The sequence below is a fragment of the Toxotes jaculatrix genome, chromosome 17, assembly GCF_017976425.1.
Source record: "Toxotes jaculatrix isolate fToxJac2 chromosome 17, fToxJac2.pri, whole genome shotgun sequence".
In the NCBI taxonomy this organism is placed as follows: Eukaryota; Metazoa; Chordata; class Actinopteri; family Toxotidae; genus Toxotes; species Toxotes jaculatrix.
Genome location: NC_054410.1, coordinates 13292890 through 13319197, shown reverse-complemented (window position 1 = coordinate 13319197; position 26308 = coordinate 13292890). Strand labels below are relative to the sequence as shown.

The 26308-nt window shown below is 41.2% G+C and overlaps 1 protein-coding gene across 1 annotated transcript; it reads right to left on the bottom strand.

Moving 5' to 3' along the window:
* Window positions 1–300: 300 nt before the first annotated feature.
* Window positions 301–18626, bottom strand: tmem63c (transmembrane protein 63C). The gene is made up of 22 exons (XM_041060629.1): window positions 18408–18626; window positions 15610–15689; window positions 14308–14395; window positions 12400–12437; window positions 11507–11649; window positions 10495–10546; window positions 10269–10377; window positions 9707–9780; window positions 9447–9527; window positions 9245–9365; window positions 8880–9013; window positions 8606–8728; window positions 7336–7489; window positions 7134–7240; window positions 6406–6492; window positions 6230–6295; window positions 5989–6151; window positions 5789–5894; window positions 4620–4787; window positions 4416–4528; window positions 4247–4321; window positions 301–3699 (listed from the first exon to the last, which is right to left on the bottom strand). The coding sequence occupies exons 1-22, from the start codon at window positions 18615–18617 to the stop codon at window positions 3469–3471; spliced, it is 2523 nt and encodes an 840-aa protein (XP_040916563.1). The 5' UTR covers window positions 18618–18626; the 3' UTR covers window positions 301–3468.
* Window positions 18627–26308: the final 7682 nt, after the last annotated feature.

Genomic DNA, 26308 nt, shown 5'->3' with positions numbered 1-26308 from the left:
TTTAAGATCACAGAACTTCACTTTTGACAGATGAACTCTTTAGCCTGACAGAGATCAGTCTCAATGCAGACTTGTCCCTTAACCTCAACCTTCTTTGAGATATAACAACCCACATTTACAGCAGGCTCAAATTTGAAATCATGTATTCATGGGACACACATTTCATAACCAAGAGCAAAAAGGAACAGACATGTCTGGAAAGCTAATGTACCTAGAAAAGGACCTTGGATGGCCAAGCCGACAGTATATGAACAGACATGACAGGATACAATAAAACTAGCTAAGCATAAAAATGGACAATCCCTTCTTGTACAGCCATTAGAGCTAAGAATACCCTAATAAGTTTTATTTTGTATTTTTCAAAGGAAAGTACGTTTAATGATCTGTGAAACAAGCTTCTGGAAGAGAAACCCACTGGAGATGCCCTTTGATGTTTTTTTTTCCCAAATAGATTTTACTTCATGATTCTCTGCACTGACCACTTCATACCCTCTCTGCTGCCAGCTTTCATCTGTTTTATACAGCATGAGGAACTAGAATTAGATTCCTTGTAAAATGGAGCAAATACATTTCATTTTATGAAATAATATATAATTAATTTTATGAAAGTACAATTGAAAAAAAGTTTAAAAACTTCACATCACAGGCACATGATTTTATATGATTAAAGTTATAATAAACCCTTGCAGACAAAGCACGAAATGGACTTAAATCCACTATACTGACCAACAAGAAGTGTTTCAGCTGTTCTGAGAGAAGACTGATGTGAACTGTTTAACAACAGGGCTATCACTGTTAGTCAAAAGTGTTGAAAACACCCCAAGACACAGACAAGGGAATAACACTCGATAAACAACTTTTATGTTTTTTTTTTATCCTCGACAAGAGCTTGCCTGTAAGTTGTACAATGATCTATATGTTCAAAGAAAACAGGAGCTGAAAACTGAAAGGACACTGACTGAAATCAACACAAGGCACCAACAAGACCACAATACAAAAAACATCTTAAGCGACACAACCGCTATGACGTAAAGACACTGTAAGTTAGCTTAGTGTTGAGCTTGACAGTTCATTCTTTACCTTGGAAACAGCAGTTGACAAAACAATCTCTGCCCCTGATCTACTTGCTTGCTTGTTCCAGAGCTTTTGACAGTGTCATGCAATCTTCATCAGCAAATAAGTTGTCATAGAACTGTAGATGTTAACTATAATGAGGCCCTTTATGACTTCTCATAGATGTTGGTGTAAAACTTGAAATTTATGGTTCATTCTTGGGAAAGCTCCAGAGAGGTTAAGAATGAACAGTCAAGCTCAACATTTACACCAACATTGGACAAAAGTCTTGACAGTGCACGAAATAGTGGGAAGTTGGAACATCTAGATTTCCATTACAACTAAGCAAACTAATCTGCTATGATCAAAAGTGGATCTTGTGTGAAGACAACTTGTTGACATCTTAGTGGAATGAATTCACTACTTGTCTGCTGACTAATAAAATGAACTATCTGTTGACTATTTGGGAGAATGAAAATCACTACTCTGAGTTGTTGACTTTTTGTGTTTGTTGTTGTGTTTTCATGTCTTGGTTGTTTCCCCGCTCTTTAGTTTTCAGTCCATGCAGCATATTTCAGGCCATGCTGGATTGTCACACAAAAGGGAATTTTTCTTCAAGGCACAGCAAGAGACATGAAAAACAAACTACAATCTGGTTTACATTCAGTTTCATGAGAAAAAACTTTCATCCCAGCATAAAGAGATAAAAATAACCCCAAACATACAAAACTTGCAAACATCCAGCCCGACTGTAAATCAATGAGATTAGCACGTGTTTAACTTGACCTTAAGGAAATAAATGCATACCTCTTTTATACAACATAGTTAACATGCTGTGGAGTGTCACTGAATAGATTAATGCAACTGAAATCATGGGACTGTAGAGTAATGTTTGAATTTTACTATTTGCATTTAGGACATTTTAGCACAGAAATATTTGAACACTAAACAAATGAAAGTGAATAAATGACTTGGAGCCATTATAGTAACAGAACACATTTGTTTTCAGTATTTTTACAACAGAAATAGCTAAATATAGCCTAATGGCTTTAGCAGTAACATATGGTGTTCTTACTTTAAAAATTTTCACATAATTTAAAATGTTGTAAATCCAGGGTGTGCTTCTAATTTTTGAATCTCTAGTTCGGATTGACACAACTCTTATACTTATGTTAAATACGAAGCTAACAGCCAGTTAGCTTAACTTGGCTTTGTTTAATTTAGCTTAACGACAGACGCACTAATTTCCTGGAGTCTCTGCTGGTGACAACAAGAACCCACGATGTTACAATGCCCAGCCAAGATCTTGTCTCTAGCTCTAGGCTAACTGTTTCCCCCGTTTCCAGCCTTTAAGCTAAGCTAAGCTAACTGGCTGGTGATAGTGCTGATTGTATTTATTGTACAACTGTAGTGGTATTGATTTTCTCATTGAACTTTCAGCAAGAAACCAACTTAGTGTATTTCCCAACATGTTTCACTATTCATTTAAAATAAATAAATAAATAAAAATACAATTGTATCACATACACAGTCAAAACAGCATAATTAGGCAATACTCTGATTAAGATGGGACAGCTCTGCAAATCCTTGACCAATCTCCAGTGGCCCCAGCTCCCAACCCAAAGCACAATATCAATAACACCAAAAATACTGTAGCAAAAATAGCAACCTTAAATTGATAGTAGTTACAACAAGCTTCAGGTACAGTCAAGCTGCTTGTGCCTCCGTGGAGAGAGTGTACATTTATTACAGTACATCTCTGAGTTACATTCGGCCCTCCGTCTGTCTGCTCTCTCGCTGCAGATGGCTTCACAACTAGCTGCCCTCACCCTCAGCCTCCCCGAGCTCTGCTGCCGAGGAACCAGATATCACCCGTGCCCAGACCACTCTGTCAGTCTGCCGGGGCAAGCCTGCTCACACCACCCACTCTGATGGGAACTTTCACCTCCACTCATGTCCAAGTGGCACCGCATGGACAGAGCATCTCTGATAGATACCCAAAGGCAATTCCACCCCTGTCACTTTCATTATTTTTAACCTTTTTAACTTGCAAATGAAGCCACATTAGAAGATGGAATCCCTGTGATGGAGCATCTGATAGTTCAACTAAAATAACTTGTACATTTAAGTTGTTCTATCAAGAGCAATGTGTGGTTCGTGTCCTTTAGATATATTCAGGAGATGTTCTGGCAAACTGCTGTCTATACATTTAGGGTGATGCTTATATGGATCCTGCTCCTGTTTTCTCAAGCTCCTTTCCTCTTCCGGGTTTTCATCTTTTCTAACAAGCCCAGTCTAATCTGAGGCAGCTAAGTTGGAGTCTGAGGTCAGTGGCAAAAACGCAGCATTGCGGCATTTAGCATCTGTGTTGCCCCAGGTGAAGGACACGTGGAAATCAGCTTGAGGGATTTGGTGTTACTGGAAGCCCACAGGGCTGTCCATAAGCGGGCTGGAGCAGTAAGGGTCTGGAGGGTCTTGGAGCTCAGTCTCATGGGTCTGCGCATGGTCTTCCTCACCCTCCTCTTCCTCCGCCGGGTTGTGGCTTGATCCCTGGGAGCTGGCCATGGCGCCGTAGCCATGGTGGGCCGGGGAGGGCATCGGAGTCAAAGCCAGCTCTGGCTCCAGCAGCACGGACGCCACAAACAGCTGAGGGAGCCAGATCAACATATGGTTTATGATTGTGTCTCACAGTAAATCACTCAATTCACAGGGAGTGTGCAAGATGGAAGTATGGTTTTAAATTTGGATTTATTTTCCCACACTACACTTAGGATGTAAATCCACAAAGTTGTACATGTATCATGATTATTTTATTGCACGCAGTCAGTGCAAGATAATATCTTTGTTAAGATCTTAAAAAATTAATAATTCCAACAGTTATGTTAAAGATACAGTCTAAAAAAATTAAGTAAATAACATATATTACAAATCCAGTTTTTCCCCCAGACTTAAATGCACCAGCCTGGAAAACTCTTGTGACAACAAACCTGAAATGTAACTTTTATAAAATTGAGTCTAAGATTCTAAATTAAGTCATTAAAAAGTATGACACACGTTGTAAAATGTTTAAAACTCATGAAAAGGACATATAAATAAATCAAATAAAATAATAGATAAAAAATTGCACAAATACTAATATGATCCTATGTTTTAGTTGTGTAAAGGCTAATACGAGAAAAATTTGGTACCGTACATTGGAGGCAGTGGTGGATGTAACAGTACTCCTGTCTGCATCAGTGAATGTCCCCTCTGCTGGCTGATCAGACATCTGAAACAAAGAAAAAAAATACTATTCACTATATATAGAGTATTAGTGCTTCGTCAGATGAACCTGATCTCTGAGTTGTAGTGGAGCAGCTGACCTGGTAGCTCGTTGACTTGTCAGGTTGCTTCCTAAGGCACAAGCGGAAGAGGGAAAAGGCAATGCAGGAGAGCAGGGACACTAAGGTGAAGAGGGTGATGGGATGCACCAGACCTTTAATAACAAGGAGAGAGTGCCACAAATATAAACGTCTACTTTACACTTACAACACATAACAATTATAGAAATGGCAGTGATAAAGTACCTAATTTTAGCACAGAGAAGAACAGCAGCCAGAACATGCAGAGAAGGGGAGCCACGATGACCTGGCTGATGGCTGCCCTGTGGATCCGCTGGTTGAGTTTTGTGGGAACGTATGCATAGTAGATGTTGTATCGGTCAACCATGTGCTTCAGGAGCACATAGAGCAGACCTTGAGGGGCATAACAAAACACAAATACACTGATCAGTACCATAAGTATAAAAGAGAGAGGAAATCCAGCATAGTGGATGTCATTTCCAGCTGCAAAGAGCAAATACTTTATTTAACAACTAAAGAAATGTGGTGCGGAAACTCAAAGATTTGACTTGTCCTCTGAACAAGATGACCTTCAGATGTGGTAAAAAAAAAAAAAAAAGAAGCCATCTTAACTTTGCATTCAATACTACTATTATTAGTTTGCATATTCACAGACAAATGTGGAATTAACTGAAATTTTAAGTAAGTGTTGTGTACTAAAGTACAGAAATATAAACTTTTAATGCTGATGGGTTGTTTAACTTAGGGAAAATGCAACATTTTCACAAATGAATTGTCATAAAGTAGAAAAGTACACTGAAACCAATGGGAGCCTGTATAGCACATAGCTGTTCAGTATCTCAAGCACTACTGGCTCCGGCGTGATGTAATTTTTTAAAAGGGGGACATGAGAATATTTCATGAAAACAAGCAGCTTTGACACATTTTTTAAATTAATATCTTGCCCTTTGGCACTTAAATGAAAACCTTTTGGTTCTCTGTGGTTAACTCCACCAGTGAAATTTTTTGCCTCAGCCCTGTCACAGATAAAAGTCTGTAAGACTAAAACACCCATCTGAGGGAAACAACACAGGTGAAATACACAGAGCAGCAGGGTATGAAGTATAAAAGAGCCTGTTTGGACTGATGATTAGGCTGCAGAAGTAAATAGAAGCTTGGTGAGCTCTGGGCAGAGACAGGAGCAGAGTGGGCGTCTGGCTCGCAACTCACTGTGTCTGGGTGTCTGGGACTACAGCAGCAAATTCACACAGTCTGCATTGGACTGGCAGGCAGTAGAGGAGAGTGAGGTTACAGTATGAGGAGAGACAGCGCATACACACATGAAACAGAGAGAGAACAGGGAAAGAAGGAAGAGGTAGATGAGGACAGAAAAGGGTAACAGTATGTTTGCTCACCAAAGGGCGTAATGATGGGACATGTGATGCTGTAGGTCATACTGACTGCAAAGATACACATGGTCCAGGCGTACTCCAGGCCAAACTGGAACTCGTAGGCCTGACTCTGAAGACAAAAACACAAACACAGTGAGCTTTTTAAATTTTTAAATCAAGTCTTGCATGAAAACACAAATGTAAGAATGAAAGGCTGTGCTAACCCGTTTGACATGAATCCGCTCAGCCTGGGACTTTGCAAAGCACAGGCGGAGGGCGTACACCGTCAGCGCCGGGATACGAAGCAGCTCCATAGATGTGCCAATCAGGCTGGACGTAATCACGTAGTTTACGAAGAATGCACCGTTGTCGGGAAGAAACACACACCTGCACCAAGGAAAACAATGTTGAGCATTTGGCTGTAACTGAAATGAAACTGAAAAAAAAAAGAAAAAAAAATCTTACTGGAATTTGATATCCTTCTCCTCCAGGAAGTTGACATCAAAGAGCCAGGTGAAGAACAGGTCCAGACTACAGAAAGAATAAAATATGTGGGCAAAATCAAAAGAACTGGATAAAAATAAGAATAAAAGCAGAGGTTATATGTCTGTTTTGAGTCTGTAGATCTACTCTCAGAGTACCTGGACAGACCAAGTGAGGGCAGGATGATGACCATGAAAACCAGCAGTAAAAAGCACTTGTGCATCGTTACTTGGTTCTCACCAGATCTGAAACATTAAATTACAGCAAAGGAATCATATGAATATTATTATGCAATGCACATTTATTTATAAACCATACCTACAGTATTCCCTTCAACATAAAAGATGCATATTGTGAAATAATGTAATGCAAAGTCAGCTGACTTTACATTTACAGGACTGTTGGGTTCATTAGCACAAACTACGCTTTTCACTCCAGTAAACAGTTGATTTGCATTCGGTCCTTCGCACATCACGCCTGCACAACACGTTTGTGGGGGTGGTTATGTAAAGAAAGGGTGCTCATAGGTGCTGCGTGAGGTTGTCTCCTTATGCACAGTTGTTCTGCTCCTCCTCCTACTAGTCACCATGCGCAGAGGAGCAGCACATGGTGACTACTGTGCATATCATTATCCTCACATGGAGATCTCTATGACAACCTGCCCAGAATAACAGTGCAGGGAGAGTGACAGAGAGGAGGGAGAGAGAGTAAAAAAAGAGCAAGAGGGTGAAAGAGAAAAAAATAATTGAGATGAAAAAAAAAAGAAAAAGAAATGCAGAGAGTTGAGAGGAAGACAGCTACACATTAAGTCCATTTGAAGAAGTAAAGGACAGGCATTTCCATTTCAGAGGAGAGAGGAGAGTGGCGGTTGATGGCTGGTGAGTACCTGGTCCAGTGGGACTCAAAGAAGGCTGAGTAGTAGACGATGAAGGGCAGGAGCACAGAAAACGCCCACAGAAGGAGGGTGGGGAAGAACTGGGTAATGACAGGGCTCTGTATTGGAAAGCAAAATGGTTAATTAATGACACCGAAGAGGTTCAAAATGAAGCATCAAGGTCACAAGGTTGTAATCAATCTCAAACTCTGACCCGCAGACTCTCCACGGGCTTGGTGACGTTGAACTTGTCCATGGTGTTGACGATGATGGCGGGAGTGGTGAGGAAGAACAGTAGCAGGAAGAGGAGGATGTTGAGGAGGACACAGCGAAGCCACCAGCGAGATCCACACACTGACAGGTTTTCCCTGGTGACGGGGGAAATAATGAGCCTCAATTCACAATCATCCAGGACAGTTAACACACTTCTCTCCCCTGACATGCCTGTACTGCATGTATTGACATAAGCTGGAAATAGCCAGCTTCTTGTGACTCGGTGAGTGTGTTTCCACTGCACTGGACTGGAGAGCAGGTTGGGGACAGCACACTTCAATGCTCAGTTTTAATGATGGAACTAAAGTCCCTGTTCAACCCCGCAGCCTGCGACTGCTCCAGTAGTCTAGTTAGTACAAAAACACACTTGCATACAAACACACTGCAGCCAATCAAGCATGAAGCACAGTGAGTGAGTGCTACCATCTCTTTGGTTAATCTTCCATACATATGCATCACTCACTTGTTACATAATCTCAGTAGTACTGCTGCTTTTGCTTTCCAAGATGAGAAACACGCATTGTGGCTAATCCAATCATGGATAAGGAATGAGCTTTAAATGGTGTTTGAGATCTGCTACACACAAGCAGCAGCATACTGATACATTTTTAATGTTGCTCTTGGTTATTTAGATTTTCTTAAAGAATAGCACAGTGCTCAGTAAAAAAAGAAACAGGAATAGTAGTACTAATGCAGATACTCTGGCAAAGCTGAGATGCATAATGCATAGATAGACTCTTTGAGATCCTTCATTACAAGCTAATGTTGCACACACAGGCATTATTAAAGCTCACAGAAGTTTGGTTTAAAGTCTAGCCATGATCCCGAGGTTTCCAAAGATACCAAACATGTCAGGCTAATTACAGGGACATGTGTCTAAATGATGCATAAGACATGTAAAACTGGAGATTACACTCAAAATCTGTGTCTCTGTGGATTTCCACTGGGTGCTTCGGTTTCCTCCCACAGTCCAAAGACATGCCTCTTAGGTTAATAAATTGCTTGAACTGCAGGTGTTAATGTAAATGGGGACAGGTTACAGCTCCCTCAGACCATTCGCAGGACAAGTGGGTATAGATAATGGAAGGACAGACATGTCCCATTACTAGTTGCAACAAGTGTATAGAATGTGGGAAAATTTGACTGAGACTTTAAAGCTAATTGAGGGAGAATTCAAAATGTGTGTGATTTCCAGTAATGTTCATACTGACCAGATGATGTCACTGGGAGCAGGTGCATAGCTGACACCCCATTTGTGAGACTGCACCACCGTGGTGATGCTGGACTGCTGGGGTCTGCGACGGCATCGCACAGGACTGTAGTCCTTCACAATCCTGGAAAGCAAAACAAGATGTACAAAAGCACATCAACACTCACTTTCATACCGCTCTGTGAATTCTGTGGTTGTGTCCTGCTGTGACAGGGTTTATGTGATGAGAGGACCCGACATATAGAAACCTCAAAGTCATGCTGCTGTCTACTCACACAGCAGTCATCCTCTCATCCCGAAAAGTCACAAAGGCGATGCCTAGCCTCTTCATGGAGATGCGATTCTTCTCAGCGTTGAACTCATCTGTCCGCTTTTCCTCTAACTCACTATAGTATTGTTCTGCATCCACCTGCAAAAAAAAAAAAAAAGTTAGCGCACACATCATTTGCTGTATTTTGTCCTCTCAGAAATCCCCAGATACACAGAGGGAAGACATCAAGACAGCATGTTGTTGCTACATTTTCCTACATTTGGATTACAGTGCCATCCAGTGGTAATATCCTTTCTGTGCAGCAACACTTCTGCTACAACTTTACACAGAGAGCCATGTGTAAATCCCAGTAACGCTGATAAAATGTACCTTTTCAAAGCCACAGAAGTCACAGCAGAATATCTGAGCGCACGGATGGGTCTTGATCATGATCTTCCCCTCCTTCTGGGCTTTTGTGGCAAAATACAGCCTGCCTTTCATCGCTTTGCGCCTGCAAAAAAGCAACATCCTCAGACAAGAGCCTTGCACTGATCACAAACCATGCTGTTCCAATCTGGAGCAGTTACCATACCTCTCCAAGTCCAGCTTCATCAGCTTGTGGACATCAAAGCAGAAACGGATGTCAGTGACAGTACAGCTGGGGTAGGCCTCACTGGTGAATGGAGCAGAAGAAGTTAAAGAACGTACTGAGATTGTGCAAGTATATGTATTTCCAAAATTTAAAAAAAAAAAAGACCAGGGCTTCCTGATGACAAGAAAGAAACATGAGAACAGGATTTAACTTGACTCAACAAAACACAGAAATAGAAATAGGGCAGTAAAGAAGTGTACTGGAAATGTTTGGTGATGAGTCCTGGATCAGAGATCTCTCTGGGTATGGAGGTAATCATCAGTGTCCTGGCTACCTGCAACATATAATGCAATCACCATCAGCAGTTATGTTATAATAAACTGGAAAAAAGATCCATCTCATCAAGTGGCTTAGAATCAAATATCTTAGTTGGGTTGTGATTACATTTGGTGGTACAGCCTCCAGAGCTGCTAGCACAGCTGTAGGCCCCATTCTGGAGCCCTAAAAGTTTTCTTAAGAGAACACATCCATAGTTACAGTAAGATTATTTCAAGTTATTTTAACAGTTGACTGATTTTATGTCACTTATCTTGACACTAGTGCAGCAGTCTACCATAGTCTTCTTTGAAGATACTGATATTTTTTTTTCTAGAAATGTTTTTATTTGGAAAATAGTGATTTGAGATATTTGCTTGTTTTCAGAAAATGAAACATAAAGATCGCAAAAAAATTATAAAATGAACTTGATAAGATGAATGTTTTTGAAGTGGTTAAACAATCAAGTCTTGTGATTTAAGTTTAAGTGATGTGATGGTGACAGACCTTCTCATCTTCTCTGTACTCCAGCCGTATCAAGTGGTGAGCCATGCACAGCAACGTGATGATGAAGTAAACCAGAGCAAAGATGCTGTGGAGCCACAGAAAGCTGTCCCTGTCAGCCCACAAAAACACAGCTGTAATTCAAACGCATAAAGGTGGTCCAGTGTTGTTTTCACAGTTCTGTGATATTTCATGAGGTCTGATGTCATTTGTGCAGTGTTTGACTTACTTTGGACTAACATTAGCCAGTGTTGTTCTCCCAAAGTTTTCAGGACTGTCTCCTGTAGAGATAATGAAACATGACAGAGAGCGAGACATTTTCATTTTTAAATAACTTAAAGGAAACCCCTCCTCTTTTGTCTGGAGGGTGAGGCAACAATGAAGCAATGCAACTATTCAGAGAAAACGTTTTCCTTCCAGTTTAATGAACTCTCTGTCATCTCAATGAAATTTCACACAAAATTCAAACATCGCACTCATGCCTAACTCCGCTGTTTTAATTTGGGCACCCTTTGTTTGCTGTTGCCATGGCAGCCTGTCAACGGGTGTTGGTTTGTTTAATGACTAGGGTGACACATTGGTCCATAAGATGTCAGCCAGCGGTAATAAAAAAGTTTCTGTGGACGGCCCAGCTCCTCGTAGACTCCATTATGGCTGCTGCCTTTATGCAGTTATGGAATGGCTTACTCATCACTTCCTACAAAATAAGCACACAACTGCCAGAAGGCATTTCTGCTGCTATTTAGCAGCTGTTTTTTTTTTTTTGCACCATCCCACCCCTGACACCTACATGTGTATGTTGAGAGGAAAGCACTTTCTATTCCTACAATCTGACTTAGGGAAGCGCTTGATGGATTGCCACTAGAATGCTGGTAACTCCCATTAAATGAGGTGCAGCCCTTGTGTATGTATGTGTTTATGTGTTATATAAAGTACTTTTACCCCATAATATTGTTTTATAGGTCAAGTTAAACTTACCCTTCAAGTTGATTTCAATTTTGATCCTTTGAATTTTCACAAGACATTTTTTTTTTAACTCAACTTTACCACTGTTTTTTTTAAGCTAAAGTTTCTGTGCATTTAACCCACAAACCCTTTGGTGTGTAAATCTGTGTGATCATCTCTGTGTGGCCTGGCCTCTCTCCCTGTGAAGTGCCCCATATGCCTCCCCTGAGGTTAAGGATATCCCTTGGCTTTTCAAACAGTTGGCTAACTGGACCATCACATGTGGACAGACATACCCAGGAGGTTTCCGGAAAAGTTGACCGGCAGGATTACGGCCAAAGACAGCAAGCAAACCACTGTCATGAGCAGGATGATGTGGCGCTGGAAGGACAGGTATGTGACGGCATCAATGCCACATTTGCTACGGATCTCCTCGTCCCTGCAGAAAGAGAGAGGGCAGGGAAACTTTCAGAATCTTTATATACCAGATAAACTCTCCCAAACTCTCCATACAAAATGGCAAAAAGAAAGATCGCAAATTGTTCTTGAGGAGTCAGTGATGAAATTTCTGCCCTGCAGATGAAATAGTAATCAGAGGGGTCCAGTCTTAACCGAGCTTTGGACCGCAGCCCCGTCCACTGTCAGGACAAACGGATCTACAGCTTATACCTCATCATGAGTAAAACTGTGGCACCACTATTTGATGCCAGAGGCTGTGGTTACCAGGCAGGAGGGTCAGAAAACCCAGTGTCATAAAATAGAACAAAAAAAATACATGAAAAAAAAAGAAGAAAAGAGGTGTACGCTGGCCCACACAGTGCGAACTCACAGGGTGGGTTTACACTTTCCCAGGGATCCCAGGGTGAGCCACAAGAGCTAAAAACAGAAGCACGCAAACTCCACCATAATACTATGGAAACCATGGACACCATGGAAATCGCTTTTTTATGGCCTTAAATCTGTTGTGTTCAGTCAGACTACAGCAAAGTGCAAATATTCAACAGGAAACCATGGCACCAGTGGTCACATGGGCCCAGACTCGTTTGTTTTTGCTGCTAAATGAGATATAGCACAAGACTTTACATTTGACAGTGACATCGGCTTTGAAGACAGAGGGTCAATAAAAGGATGGAAGCTTAGATGAGAGAAGGGTAAAATAATTACAAGGGCAACTGCTTTGTGCACTTACTTCATATGGTAAAGAGATGAGAGCCACGAGCAGAAGCCCTGGAAGGAGAGGAGAATCATAAAACATCCAATGGATTGGTTATTAAAGATAATAAATTACATATGTATGAAAGTCTGTGCACACCACATCTGGCTACTTGCATGCATCCACTATTTGCATAGTAATAAGGTCTGCAGAGTGACACAGAAATGGAGGTTTTAATAGGTCTAGCCTGGAGCAGTAACCACTTTACTGCAGCCTCAGCTTTGTGTAGGCACAGGGCAATGACTCCAGTCTGAGTCTTTGTCTTACACCGTTATAAACATGCAGGGAGTGACCTCAGTCTATCACACAGGTGTCATGGTATCACAGACGGTTTGGCTGAGTCATGATCCAAACTTTCCACTAACAGCGGTTGACGCAGTTGTCTTAGACAAGCAGACTTTATTATAAAAGTGCAGCGTGCAGCGTTTTTAGACATCGATATGTCACTCCCAAATTAACTGTGACACCTTGTTATAATTACTGTAAATAAAAGAGTATGTGATCAGTAAGACTGGTAAACTGTCTAACATCGTGGTATTGCTGATTATAGCATTCTTTAAGATGAGACATGTTTTTATGTCTCCCATCATGCTCTCTCCTTCATATTTTGCAGTGTGAAGACAACTGGAGTCTGCCAGTCTCCTCCTCAAATACTATGCTTCTTTACCCTAATTATACTATTTCAGTGATTAAACGTACTCTGTGGAGTTTTTAACCACCACTGCTGCTGCAGCGCAGTGTTAGGATGAGCAGGTCCCTTTATTGTTTATATGTGTTGTACTAGCATGTGCATAAAATCGTATGCCACAAGCATGGGGGTGACTTAACCTGGCATCACTGCCCTAGAGGGGGATACATGTCAAGTGTTACCTTTAACATTGTGTTTTGTATAATCTCAATGCCATTAAATGAACTTCTCAGGCTTTGTCCCACAGTAAAACTAAATAAAAACCATTTGTCATCAGGAAGTTCATAAAATGCCAGTGCACTACAGACCAACGTTCCTGGCTTCATTTGCTTGGCACGTGATCATTCTGTGTGCTGAGCTGCTCTGGGCAGCAGTAAAGGAAGAGACAGTGGAATATTTTGTTATTTGGCTAATCTCGTTCTGCACCAGAGCCAAAGGTGGCACGGCGACAGAGCTGGTTGCTGGGTCGGCGGGGGAAAGAAGCCAGAGCATTGAATGGAAAATGTGTTCTTCAGTGGACAAAACTAAAGACGGAGAGGCTTTTGTACCAACACAGAGGTGGCGTTGTTTTAACTGGGCTAGTTCTAGTTAATTATAACCCAACAGCTTCAAATAAAAATGTCTAAATATTTTTGGCCACATAACAATGACATATTATGATTATGTTAGCAAACAGTTGCCCATTTACACACCCAGCAGACAAGTCCAATATTCACTCTCCTTTTAGCTCTGGCCTTGTTTCCACCAATTATTAAAAAAAAATATGTGGCTTTTTGCTTCTAAATGTGGTATAATGTTCACCAGGTCATCGCTAACTTTGTCTCTCAGCAGTTTTGGTGCAGGACAAATATAAACAACATACAGGGGGTTGTCAAAACTTTTTTGCTTAGTGCAGCTTTAAAAAGGTCACAGAAAAGGACCACACTCCAGCGTAAACTAAGAATGTAAGAAATGCAGGTTTCAAAACAAAAAAAAGACTTTGGAAAAATTTTATGAGGTTAGAAATCCTTTCAACATCTTTGTTAGACCTTTAGGGCACCTAAAATGTGTTTTGTTGAGAGAAGCTGAATGTAAACACAACAGTCTTTTGTTTATGGTGAACTCCATAGGGTACCTTTAATTGATCTGAGGATGCTATTAAGGGATTACTCTGTGCTTTTAAGAAGTGATGGAAAACTTTCAAAGTCATAACTCACCATATCCTTCGTCTCAGAGTCAGAGGGGCTGGACTCTGAAGGAGACTTCTCTTTCTCACTTGGTTCTCCATAAAATAGGGATGTGAGACTGAAGTGGGCAGAAAACATACACAAAGAAATAACAGGATCATCACACAGCTTGTGGCCTTACATGACCTTATCAGCATAACCAATAATAAACTTTGTGCTGTTAGGGATATCACAGCTAAGACATAATGTAACTACAGCAGACCGTCCCTGTACAGTACCTGTCTGAAATCAATCCCTGTGTGCATGAAGAAATAAAACACATAGTATGGTCAAATCCAATAAAGCTGGTGTGATGATTGAATTTGTGGATATTTCTCTATGTGCTGCACCACTGACAGTTCAACAGCACGTCAAATTAAGCAGCATAATTAAATTAGTAAGAGAGAGGACCGCTTGGCAAAACACACAGATGCTGCTTGCCCGCGGGTGCTATGAAGCCACCGTTGGTCAGGCAGAACTAATCAAACCCGCACTCCCACGGAGAGGGGACTCAGGTCAAGCAGAAGTGAACCGCTGCAGACTGCTGGGTGAACCTGGACTCATGTTATAAGCTTCAAGGTATTCAAAATACCAGTAACAAAATTATATTTGTGAGCCACTGTTAGGATTTATGTCTTCTATAGGAACCAATGGACTTGAGGCCACAGACAAGGCAGGGATGTTATAATCTACTGAGAGAATGCATTGTTGGTTTTTGTCTTCTCATTTCATTTGTTGACAGAAAAAAATACTCTTGTCCTTTGAATCCTTGTCCTTTAAATTATTCAAGTTAAAATACCAAGCATTGACTTTTTCCAGCTTCTCAGGTGTGAGTATTTCACGTTTTTCTCTGTTTTAGATGAGATATACAAAACAGAGGAAAAACACTGTGAAAAACTGTAACATATGAAATGAACATGTCATGGTTTTTGGACGGCTCTGTATGAAGACATCCTTTTTTGGGAATTTTGCTTACTTTAAACAAAACACACATTCACTAGTAATCTACAGTGAAAATACCAAATAGGTGCTGCAGCTGTATGCCTGGCTTAATTCCAGAGGTCTCAGTTTCTCTGTGAACATACAGATCATCAATCAATCAAACATCAAGAAATTATTTAAGCAGAAGCCGCAGTACCATTTATACACAGCAGAGGGAGCTGAAAGCTTCAGCATCAGGACTAAGGAGCAGTTCCACCAAGACTTATTACTCCATCTTAAATGTTGACATGGCTCACTGGCAAGTGAGAGTACGCAATGTTTTTAGTGTATTGTTTTTAGCGAGGGATTTACCTGTCATTCTCCATCAGCAGAGCAAGGCGGCCGTAGTCCCATGCAGCCTTCCTCAGACAGGAGAAAATGAGCAACAGGAACTGGAACACAAAACAAGAACATGAATGCAGAGCTCCTGGGAATCTGATTTACACAATCACACCACACTCTATGTCCTCATCTGCTCCGGGTCTAATATCATCCACACCCTTTCCATACTGCTTGATTTGAAAGCTGAGGCCCGTCTCTGCATTCTCATAAAGAGCCTGCAAATAATAGACAGGTTCAAAATGCAGCAGCAATAATGAGCCATCTTCTTTCTTTAGAGTAGTACGTGGTTGTCTTGGAAACTACCAGAGATGGGTCAGCATGCACACGCAAACACATGCTGTGCACTAATGATGAATAAGTGTGGTCAATAGCAAGAATAAATCTAAATAGCCTCCATTCTGCCACAAATGGAGAGCAAACTACACATCACAATGGAGGTAAAAACTCTATTCAATCACATATTATACTATGAAATAGTGGATTCATGCTGAACAGCCCAGGTTAAATATCTAAGAGCATAACTGGAACATCATGGAAGAATGTTGACAAATGCAAATGGAGTAAAAGTGCTGATCAATGTTTGATTTTAGTTATGGCATTAAATGACATCTGTATTTGAGTTAAGAGGACATTCAGTGAAGAGGGGGTGGGGGGGGGGTGGGGGGTTGACAGCCATGTTAATAGGAAGAAAGCTCCCATAAATGCTGAATGATTCATTCTTTAGTGATCTAAAACCATGCAGGGCAACTTGACTCAGGCTCATAGATGAATGATGATGCCAGTGTTCACATTTGCATACAGGGCCCAAACTCCTTTAAATAAGAATCTCCCCATTATTATCTCTCTATTTTCTCAGCACCCATCTCCTCCCTGTTGTTTTATTTTATTTCGTCTTGATGCGTGGGCATGCTCTCCTCAAGTCTCACAGATGATTTACTCTGTATGATGATGGAATTGATGCAGAGGCGTGCTCCAGTCACCTGGGGGGGAAGTGTGCTTTGACTCATGCTTGTCATTAAGAGACAGCACTCAACCCTCTGTGTTGTCTTGACAACCAGGCAGCGATAAAATGAGCCAATTAAAATGTGGAGGTGGCAGATTGAGAGCAATATGAATCCGGAGATCAACGTTGACAAGGCCCGACAGTGGAACTGAGATAGTTGACAACTGAAAGTGGAAGCCAATTATTATCTGGAGACAAGAGGAGAAATATGCAACTATGTTTGTAAACAGTGCATACGCTGTAATAACAATGTGGAAGGAAAGTTAAGACATGTAGCTTTTGTGCAAATTAATGTTATCCATGAGATGCACATATTTATGTGTTTGCAATTGTGTGAGGAGCAGAACACAAATAAAAAACTGCACAGTGACAGTTTTCTGCCAGGCATGAATTTCATTAGAGCTTCATTCAGATTAACAATTTTATGAAATTAACTGCAGTTAATTCCACTCAAAATTCCCGGATTTAGTCACCTGCACTTCCATTAAGATGGGGGAACTTCCATAAAGTTGGGGGACTCCAACTACCTTTGATCCTATAATGCTGGTAACATAACCATGTCTTTTAAAGTCCATGCCCAGATTTTGGATTGTAAGCTTTCTTCACAAACTTATAGTCTCCAAATCCATGACAAGATAACCCGGAACACATCCTCAGGGTTATTCTATCTCAGAGTTCAGAGAGACCCTCCAGAGTCTCACAGACAACATTATACAACTGTTTTCCGAGGCGGACCAGTAGTCTGATCTAATGTGTAAAATTCATGGATTTCTCTTTTAAAAGACCCGTCAGACAAGTTGGGAGAGATATGAGGTTTGTAATTTATTTATTTTCAATTTTTTAGTACCCTGTTTACATTTGGATCGCAGATTTTGCCTTGATGCATCATCACAGTAGGAGGAACAGACATTGCCAACTGCAGATGCAGAGTCACGGGTAGGTCCTTGCAATGAATACAAAAACGAGTGTGTGTGTGTTGACATGTTTCCAATACAGGATACGTCAGAATTCATGTCACACATTCACGGGTGATGTCCAGCATTACTAACACTCCTGCTGCTGCTGCTGTTGTACTTCATTATCGTCAAGAGCAGAGTGAGGTGCTGGAGACAGGATGTGCATTAGACACTACAGTTTTACAGAAAGAGCCCTCTGACCATGTACCACCTCTTGTTGTCTGTTTGTATCAAGAATCTTCATAATATCTCAGCAGGGTGTTGGCAGTTTGGGTATATTAAGAATCCTTGTAGTCAAGGCTTCCACCAGCTACAGAGGTGAGTTGATCTGTAGTGTATCAGACAGACACTAAACATGGTTTTGACCAGAGCTGAAATGGTTAGTTGATTATTTGATTTGAAGATGATTAGAAAGTTAACTGGTTGTTTGAGTAATATTTAGATATTTTAAAAAAAAACTGCAAAAAGTGACTGTTTCCACTTGAATATTTGAAGATTTGTCTGGTTTTCTTCAATGTTCTGTGACAGTAAACTGAATATCTCGGTTTTTGACTGTCGGTTGGACAAAACAAGACATTTTATTACACTACAATGAGCTTTGGGAGCCTGTGATGGGCATTTTTTGTGTTCTTCTATTATACTAGTGACCAAACAATTAATCAAGAAAGTATATTAATCAACATCATAGAAGGTAGGATATGGAAGAATGGCAATATGACATTTTGAAGACTCTTTCATATTCATGTGGCTCTTCTGGAGTTATTGTTCAAACTGTGTATATTATTGTGCGTGTGTGTGTGTGTCTATACCATCCAGAGCACCACATTGATGGCGAGGACCGTGGGCACCCCTCCAAATGGCAGGCCCTGGAGGACGCTGCTGCGGGAGTGGGAGTGGTAGCATCTCTCTGCTGTGCTGTTTTCTTCCCCAAAGGAGTCCAGGAGGCCCAGAACACTGAGCTCCACAGCACTCCCCTCCACAGGGGGCGCTCTCGTCACAAACAGATCAGAGTGCGCCATCAGCACTGGACCATACCTGAATAAAAACACAGAGGATAGAAGAGAGAGAGCATTAGAATGATAAACAGTTGTACAGATGTCTCTTTGGCTTTGAGACACACCTGTTGAAGCTCTTCAGCTCTTATACACTGATTTGTACATTGGATTTACTGATAAACAATAAATACAATTTCTTTAATAATCCTGTGACTGTTGAGATTGAGGCTTCTGCTTTAACTTTCACTAAACAGTGGCAACAAGTGACAATTTAAAGACAAAGCTAATGCTATCATCCCATCTGTTGAATACCACCTCAGCCTATTCAAGCCTGTATTTACAAAGAATGAGAATTACTTTGTGTATTTTAACGGAGACGTGGACTAATGTGGTGATGGCAATAACTGCTGAAATTGGGAAGTAATGGACTGGGTTACTTTTTAACTTTGTTGTGACTTGTTTTTTTTCTTCAAACAAGTGTCTGTCATTTACTCTAAGTGCAATTATGATAGCATTTGCGAGGATCAGTCTATTGTCCACCATGGCCCATTAGCAGCCATTGATCTATGTCTGCGTTCCTTTATCTGACAAATGGAAGTAGAGATGTCACATGAAAGCAACAAACAGATAATATGTGCCAGGAAGATGCTAACGAGTCCATTCAACCATGTAGACAAGAATATGTTTCTGTTATGTGAATGAAGAGACTCAGTTTAACAGCACAAGAGTAAAAGCTTAAACTGTGCACTCAGCTGCAAGTTTGAACAGCTTGTTGAGGACTGGCAGTTATGAGCACTTTCTGTGTATTTCCCTCTGTCTGTGGAGCATACACAGGACATAATCATTCACACTGCCATGACCACAGAATGTAGGCCTGAACCATCTGTCCTCCAGAAGCACACACTCTCCCTGCGTTCGATCAATACGGTCCCGACTCCCAGCTGCTCAGCTTGTGTACACTCCTCACTGAATAAACAGTGTGAGAAAATGGAGCAGCAACAGTGCTTACGAAGCTTTGCATCAATACTGCGAATTCACCTGAGTGAGAGATATCAATCATCAGATTTTGTGGAAAAAAAAGAAAAGGTTTCACACAATATTTTCAGCGACGCGGTGACTGTGAGAGAACAGCGTGCTCTGTAGTAAACACGGTGTTTGCTCTGCAGCAGTAAATGGCAGCCAAAGCTGCATCACAGTCCTCTGCTGTCCAACTCTCACAAGAGCTGTGAGGTAACAGGAGAATGAAACGAGCGTGAAAAGGGAGAGGAAGCTAAGGGCCTCCAAACTGGCACACATTACTGAACCAAACCTCGGTGTGATTTATCACTGCGCCAATGATGTCACTTCCTGAGAAGCTCCATCACAGTTTAGTGAGCCATTTACCAAACTGTGCTTGTTGTGCAACAGAAGCCACAGCGGGATGTCTAGTGTAGGAGGCGAGCTGATCAATGGCGGTGCTGCTGGACTGCTGTACATCACTGTAGGAGAGGTCTGGTGAAGAAGTAAAAAAAATACAACCCAGGAATCTTTTAGCAGCTCTTTCTGCACCACATATTCTCTCTCTCTCTCTCTCTCTCTCTCTCTCTCTCTCTCTCTCTCTCTCTCTCTCTCTCTCTTAGTTCATGTTGGGGAACTGTATAGCTTGCAGTCAATATTCAGATGCTGTCAGATACACAGCATCTGAGCCTCCCTGTGGAGAAGACTGGGGAGGAGATTCCCCGAGGATGGATCACAAAGCAAATCCATAATGTGTGTGTGTGGCACACTGCTGTACCATACATCATGCTTTCTCTCTCTGCTGACAATGAATTAAGCCATCCACGCGGACAAAGGGATTATTTTACTGCTAAAAATGGATTAATATCCGTATAGGCTTATGGTACAAGGAAAGAACACTGAGTACTCTGAAGAAAAATACTCTCATTAAAATGTTGATTAGGTGAACATTTGTGTCTAAAACTGTCATTTTGGAAGCACATTTTCAGACAAACTAATGGACAAACTAATAAATTGATCTCTAGGAGATTTTGAAGTTCTGTGATCAACCAAAGCATCCAGACTGATCCTCAATAGTTTCTTCAGAGAACATGCACTGCTTGTGATAGCACTCTGGTGATGCAGTTTGTAGTGTTTTTTTAATTAATTCTGTCATCGTGTCAAAAAGCCTAATATAAATAGCTGCAGTAAAAAAAGTGAACCATTCAGTTCCTATTTTTATATTCCTGAGACGAGCTTGTGGTAGCAAACAAATCAAAGCGCAGCTGTGTGAACTATGCAACAGGAGCTAATTCAAACAGAAATGATGCCCTGTTATGATAGAAAAACACAACTAGTTAGCTGTAAACGAGAAACACACTGACAAACTTTGACATGCAGAAGCTTAAACAGACCTTTTATCGGCTCATTGAGCTGTTTTTCTTCTTGCATCAGGCGAGGCATTCACTTCGAACGCTGCCGGCTGCTGATGCCAACAATGAAACTCTTCCTCTCCACCTCCGGAGCAGAGCAGGATGCTGAGGGATACAGGCTGACTGTGGTGTGCTTTCACACAACATTTGGACAAACGTCACAGCATGACTCAGCAGTTTAACCATGAGACTCCATGGATTTTCTCTCTCGGTCTCATCCCTCTTGTACAAACACTCAGACATGCTTACATGCATCTCATGGTATCCATTTCTTCACTGGCTTATTCAACTGAAAATCTGAAGTCTCTCTAATCCTTTCCCTCTGCTCATTTCTCTCCTCCTCATCCCTGAATCTGGCTTCTAAGCCAACGCAGCAGATTACAAACTGATGTTTGGCTTGGCAAGTAGTGTTGTGCCTCCCGCTGGCAGCATGAGTGAAATCCCTCCTCTGTGCTCAGTTAGACTGCTATGATCACAGATGCTGAAGTCAGTGCAGGAGCTGCAAGCTGATGATAACATATTACCTGAGTTTGAGTCAGAGAAGCAGAAAAAAAAGGGGGGCAGGCTGTAAAGAGGTAAAAGCTAGCTCAGGTCAGCTAATCTGCTCATTGCACCAAAAAAACAGCTGAGGTATCTGTGTGTGTGTGTGTGTGTGTGTGTGTATCTGTGTGTGTGTGTGTGCGTGTGTGTGTGTGTGTGTGTGTGCGTGTGTGTGTGTGTGTGTGTGTCACCCTGAGGTGATTCAGACAAAACAATTAAATTGTAAGTCAGAAGATCGATAACTCACAATAAACCCTGAGTCACTCCTTCGTAATAGTTTGATTAAATTAGCCTCTGTTGCGGCCGTACCATGAACTGCTTCAAAGCACCATTATTTTGGTAGTGTCACCAACTACACATTTTGACTTAAAATAGAAACAGAAAGAAACGAGGCTAAGTGTCTACAGCCATGCTAGAGATTTTATGAGGCCGGTCTTAGGCATAGTGGTGGTTTGAGCTATATGCTAATGCTAGCATGACATGCTCACAATGACAATGCAAAAATGCTGACATTTAGCAGGTAAAGTGTTTCACCCTACTCAAAACCCCTGTTTAGCAGGCTTCATTGCCTGGGAACATGAACAAAAATTTTATGCCTATACCTTTTGGTAGATATTTCACAGGATAAGCAGAAACTCTGACCCTCTGGTGGCACTGCAGGAAAAGTCATCAACAAAGTCAACAAGATTCATCTGAATTTCATGGTAATCCAGCTCATAGTTAGTCAACATGGTGGCAGGTCAGTGGGTGAGCAGTATACATCCTCCGGTGACCACGAACGTCTATACGTCTAACTTTCATGACATCCAATAACTGCTGAGATACTGCAGTCTAGACTAAAATGGCGGACTGACAGACCCACAGACTTCTGGCACCCATTATTCACTTTTACTATCCTTTAAATCACCTTATCTCTTCACAAGTGCTTTGTCATGCTGACACGAGAAGCTGTATCTGTGTCATCATAAAAAAGAGCCGTAACAGGAAACATCTTTACAGTTAAACATGTTTCAAAGGAGTTAGATCCTAATTCCCATCCGCAGTGTCTAACCAACACCATAAAGCATTTGGTGGACGGTCCAGGAAGAGATTTCTCTCCCATCGTCAAACTTTCAGTTGGATCCAAATAAATTACATTACGTGCCTGAGGGAATGAGAGAAAGAGAGAGCAAGAGAGAGAGATGGTCCTGTTTTGCCAGAGAAATTAACCATAAATAAAATGTGAACTTGCACTGACTTCCAACCTTCTGCACCTAATCAACTGCCAGTCACTGTGAGATAAAAGACTAACCCCAAGGACAACTTGCAATCACCATAAATAAAAGAATAATGGCTTCGGAGCTGTTGTTGTCTTCTCAACTGCAGCCTTGTTAAACATGCAGTTGTCCCCTGCCACTGTTGTGTTTGTGTTGGCAAAGAGTGTTCTCTCTGTATGAGACAGCGATAGCCACATGGAGAGGAAGGGTTTGACATTTCCCCTGTCATTGGCTTCATCTCAAAGGCCCCGAGCAGGTAGAATATGTATGAAAGTTTTATTTAGCTGTGCTCTGCACGTTAATCCAAAACTGAGACCCTGATTATGGTAATTCTGGTGTTTAAAAGGTATTCTGTAAAACCAATCCTTCTCTGATTGCCTGCAAAATAATGCAAACAACTTTAAAAAGTTTAAAGCTTCTTGGAACAATATGAAATCACAACAACTGACATATTATCACTGCATATATGGTGATTGCATTGGCAAACATCTTACATTATTTAAATATTTATCAGTGCAGCTTTAAAGCAGCTATATGGGTCGTATGTCCAGCATGACTATAAGCATTATTTGTCAACCCATTATTTACAGTAGGTGCATCTCTATATCTCTGTTGGTTAGTTTCAGCTTTTGAACAATGCCTCTCTTTGTTGATGGAGTTTATATTTGTTCAGTGTTCTGTCACACATTTCACTAGACATACATTCAATATTATTTATTAATACTATTACAATAATATATTGTTGTCATCAAAACCCTGAATGACAAAACTCTTTTATGGCCGACAAATGCAGCTTATTTACGTTCAACCTTTGTGGCAGCATTTACAATTGTGACTATGTTAATTCAGATTTTAAGTAATTTTTTTTATTGGACATTTATTATTTTGTCTACCCCCTGTAGTTTTCCATTAACACACCAAAATGCACCTGTGGTGTATTTTTGTCGCTTCCATTTCCTGCAGGTCACAGCTCCAATAATTCACACTGACCAGACATTGAATCAATTAATAAAGTCTTATCAAAGCAGAGCTCAAATGTAACTGTAGTCGAAGTTGACGGTGCATTTGCAAAATTACATGAGAGTTGTAAAGCGACTTCTCTAGCTTATCAATGCACTCATTCATTACATTCATGGCAATAAGTGTCCTAGACACCAGAATATTACATGAGTATGTGATTGTTGAACATCTCATTATTAAATCAAGGACATTAATATGCTGCTATAACAGCCTCGACTCTTCTGAGAACGATTTCCACAACATTTTGGAGCCTGGCTGCAGGGACTTGCTCCCATTCAGTCAGAGGAGGAGGACAGTAAGGATATGCACTGATGCTGGGTGATAGACCAACCAGCCTATCCGAAAGGTGTTGGAAAAAAGGGCCTTTCCCAGACATTTGTTGCAGAGTAGGACGCACGCAAATGTCATATTTTTGGCATTTGTGTGCTTGCATGCTGTGGCATTAACATTTATTTTCCCTAAACTGGAACCATGAAAATCAGCCAGAGTTTGAGGACAGGAGCGTCTACATACTATTGACCATACTTAGTGCATAGTTCGTTGATATTTTAATGGGAGATGCCATGTGTGAATGCAACTCATTCTCAAATCTACAGGACCTACAGGCCTCTGCTGTGATGGCTCTGGTTGGAGGGTGGTTTTGGGCTGTGTGTGGAGGGGCAGACCCAGCCTGAGGGGGAGAAAGGGGGCGGAGGTTTTTTAGCACAATCTGCTCACCACCTGCTCAGTGGAGAAGAAGGGAGGGGGGCTTCACTCTTTTCATACCTCACTCTCTCTCCATCACACAACATACAAACACAGATCACTAAGGTGTGTCTGCTCAGAGTGCACAGTTAATGCTACTCCCCCCCCCCCCCTTCCCCCTCCAGCCAGCCTCTTTCCGAAGGCTGAATGAGCCATAACATGACTGCACGCACGAGTCCTGTTCAACAAACCAAACACCTGCTTGCTGTCTGGCTGCACATGCTCAGTAGGCCCCCGGGGGAGAGGTGTGTGTCTGCCCTGCTGCTGCTGTGTGGACTGGGCCCATTCCTCATTAGGACCCATCTGGCTTCAGTGATGGCTGGAGTCTAACATGTGTGCTGCATGACACTGAACCAGCTCAATAACCACAGAATCCGTCTGGTCTGCGTGTTCTCTGCATCCCTCTGAGCTTCTGGAAGATTCCACCCACAGCCTCTTACACTGCAAAATCTGCTGGAGCTGATCCTAAAAATGGGCCTGTGAGAAAACCTGAGTCTCAGAGTCAAAATAATCTTCACCCCCACATCTACCAAAAAGTACAAGCTCTGCTCATCAGAACAGTTTCCCTTAGATAAATCTCTGCTCTCTGTAGGAATCAAAGCCATATTCAAAAGTAAAATACAGTCACTCAACAACATGTCTCAGGATCCTGATATCAGTTATGCATTCAATCAGAAAGAGCTTAGAGTTATTAGGCAGAATTGCTTTCTCTTTCTGGCTATTTGTTTCTGAAGTAGGCAGCACAAGTCTTAACCAAAGAATTATATATATATATATATATATATATATATGTTGTGATCAAGAAAGCTCCAACATCTGAGATTTGAGAACTGGTTGCTGAGCAGCAGAGTATTTAATTTTCATACTGTAATGAAGTTAATGGCAGACAACAAAGGAGATCGATCTAAAAACTTATGGTATATGCTTTAGAAAATGGTCTGCAATACTGTGAGAGAAGGATGCAACTAATGTTTATTCCTATTTTCTTATTTCATGTTGACACGTTTAAATAGCTTGAATATTCTGACAGATATTTAGTCAGTAAATATTTGAGAAGCTGGAACCAGTGAGGGTTTTGTTTTGCAATTTTGCTAAAAAATGACAAATAATTGATCAATTATCAAAGTAGCTGCTGATTAATTTCCTGTTTTCAGTCTGATTAACTGACTTACTGTTTCAGCTCTAATGTTAAATTTATCATATGTTATTTGTAGTTAACAGGGGGAATAAAAAGCACAACCATGGTCATTTAAAATTAATTGAGCACCTGGATCACAGTGAACAAGAAGATAAAACCTGCTTATATCACAACATCTGATGTACCAAAAGGATCTCTACTGCTACAAAAAGAGGCCATGCAGTTATATCAGATAGGACTTGCAGCAACATACAAAAGGCAGAGTCAGTATAAAATGTGCGACAAGCAAGAGGGTAGGTTGTCTGACATCTGTGTGTGTTTGTGAATATGAAATGCTGCTTCCTGGTGTTACAGTAAACTTATGGCAACATGTGCTTTGCCCATATCTGTGTACAATCCATCAGTGTCAACACTGCATGCATCTGTATCACTGTGATGGATAGCGATGGATACGCCTGTGGAATAGCAGGAAAATTCACAGCGGGAATCTCAAATAGCGGGGAGCCTCTTCTCCAACAAAGACATAAAAAGAACAAAAGCGAGCCTATGGTACATAACTGCTGGGGTTAGAAGGCGGGTGGAACAGAAATGAAAGGGGGTTTCGCAGCT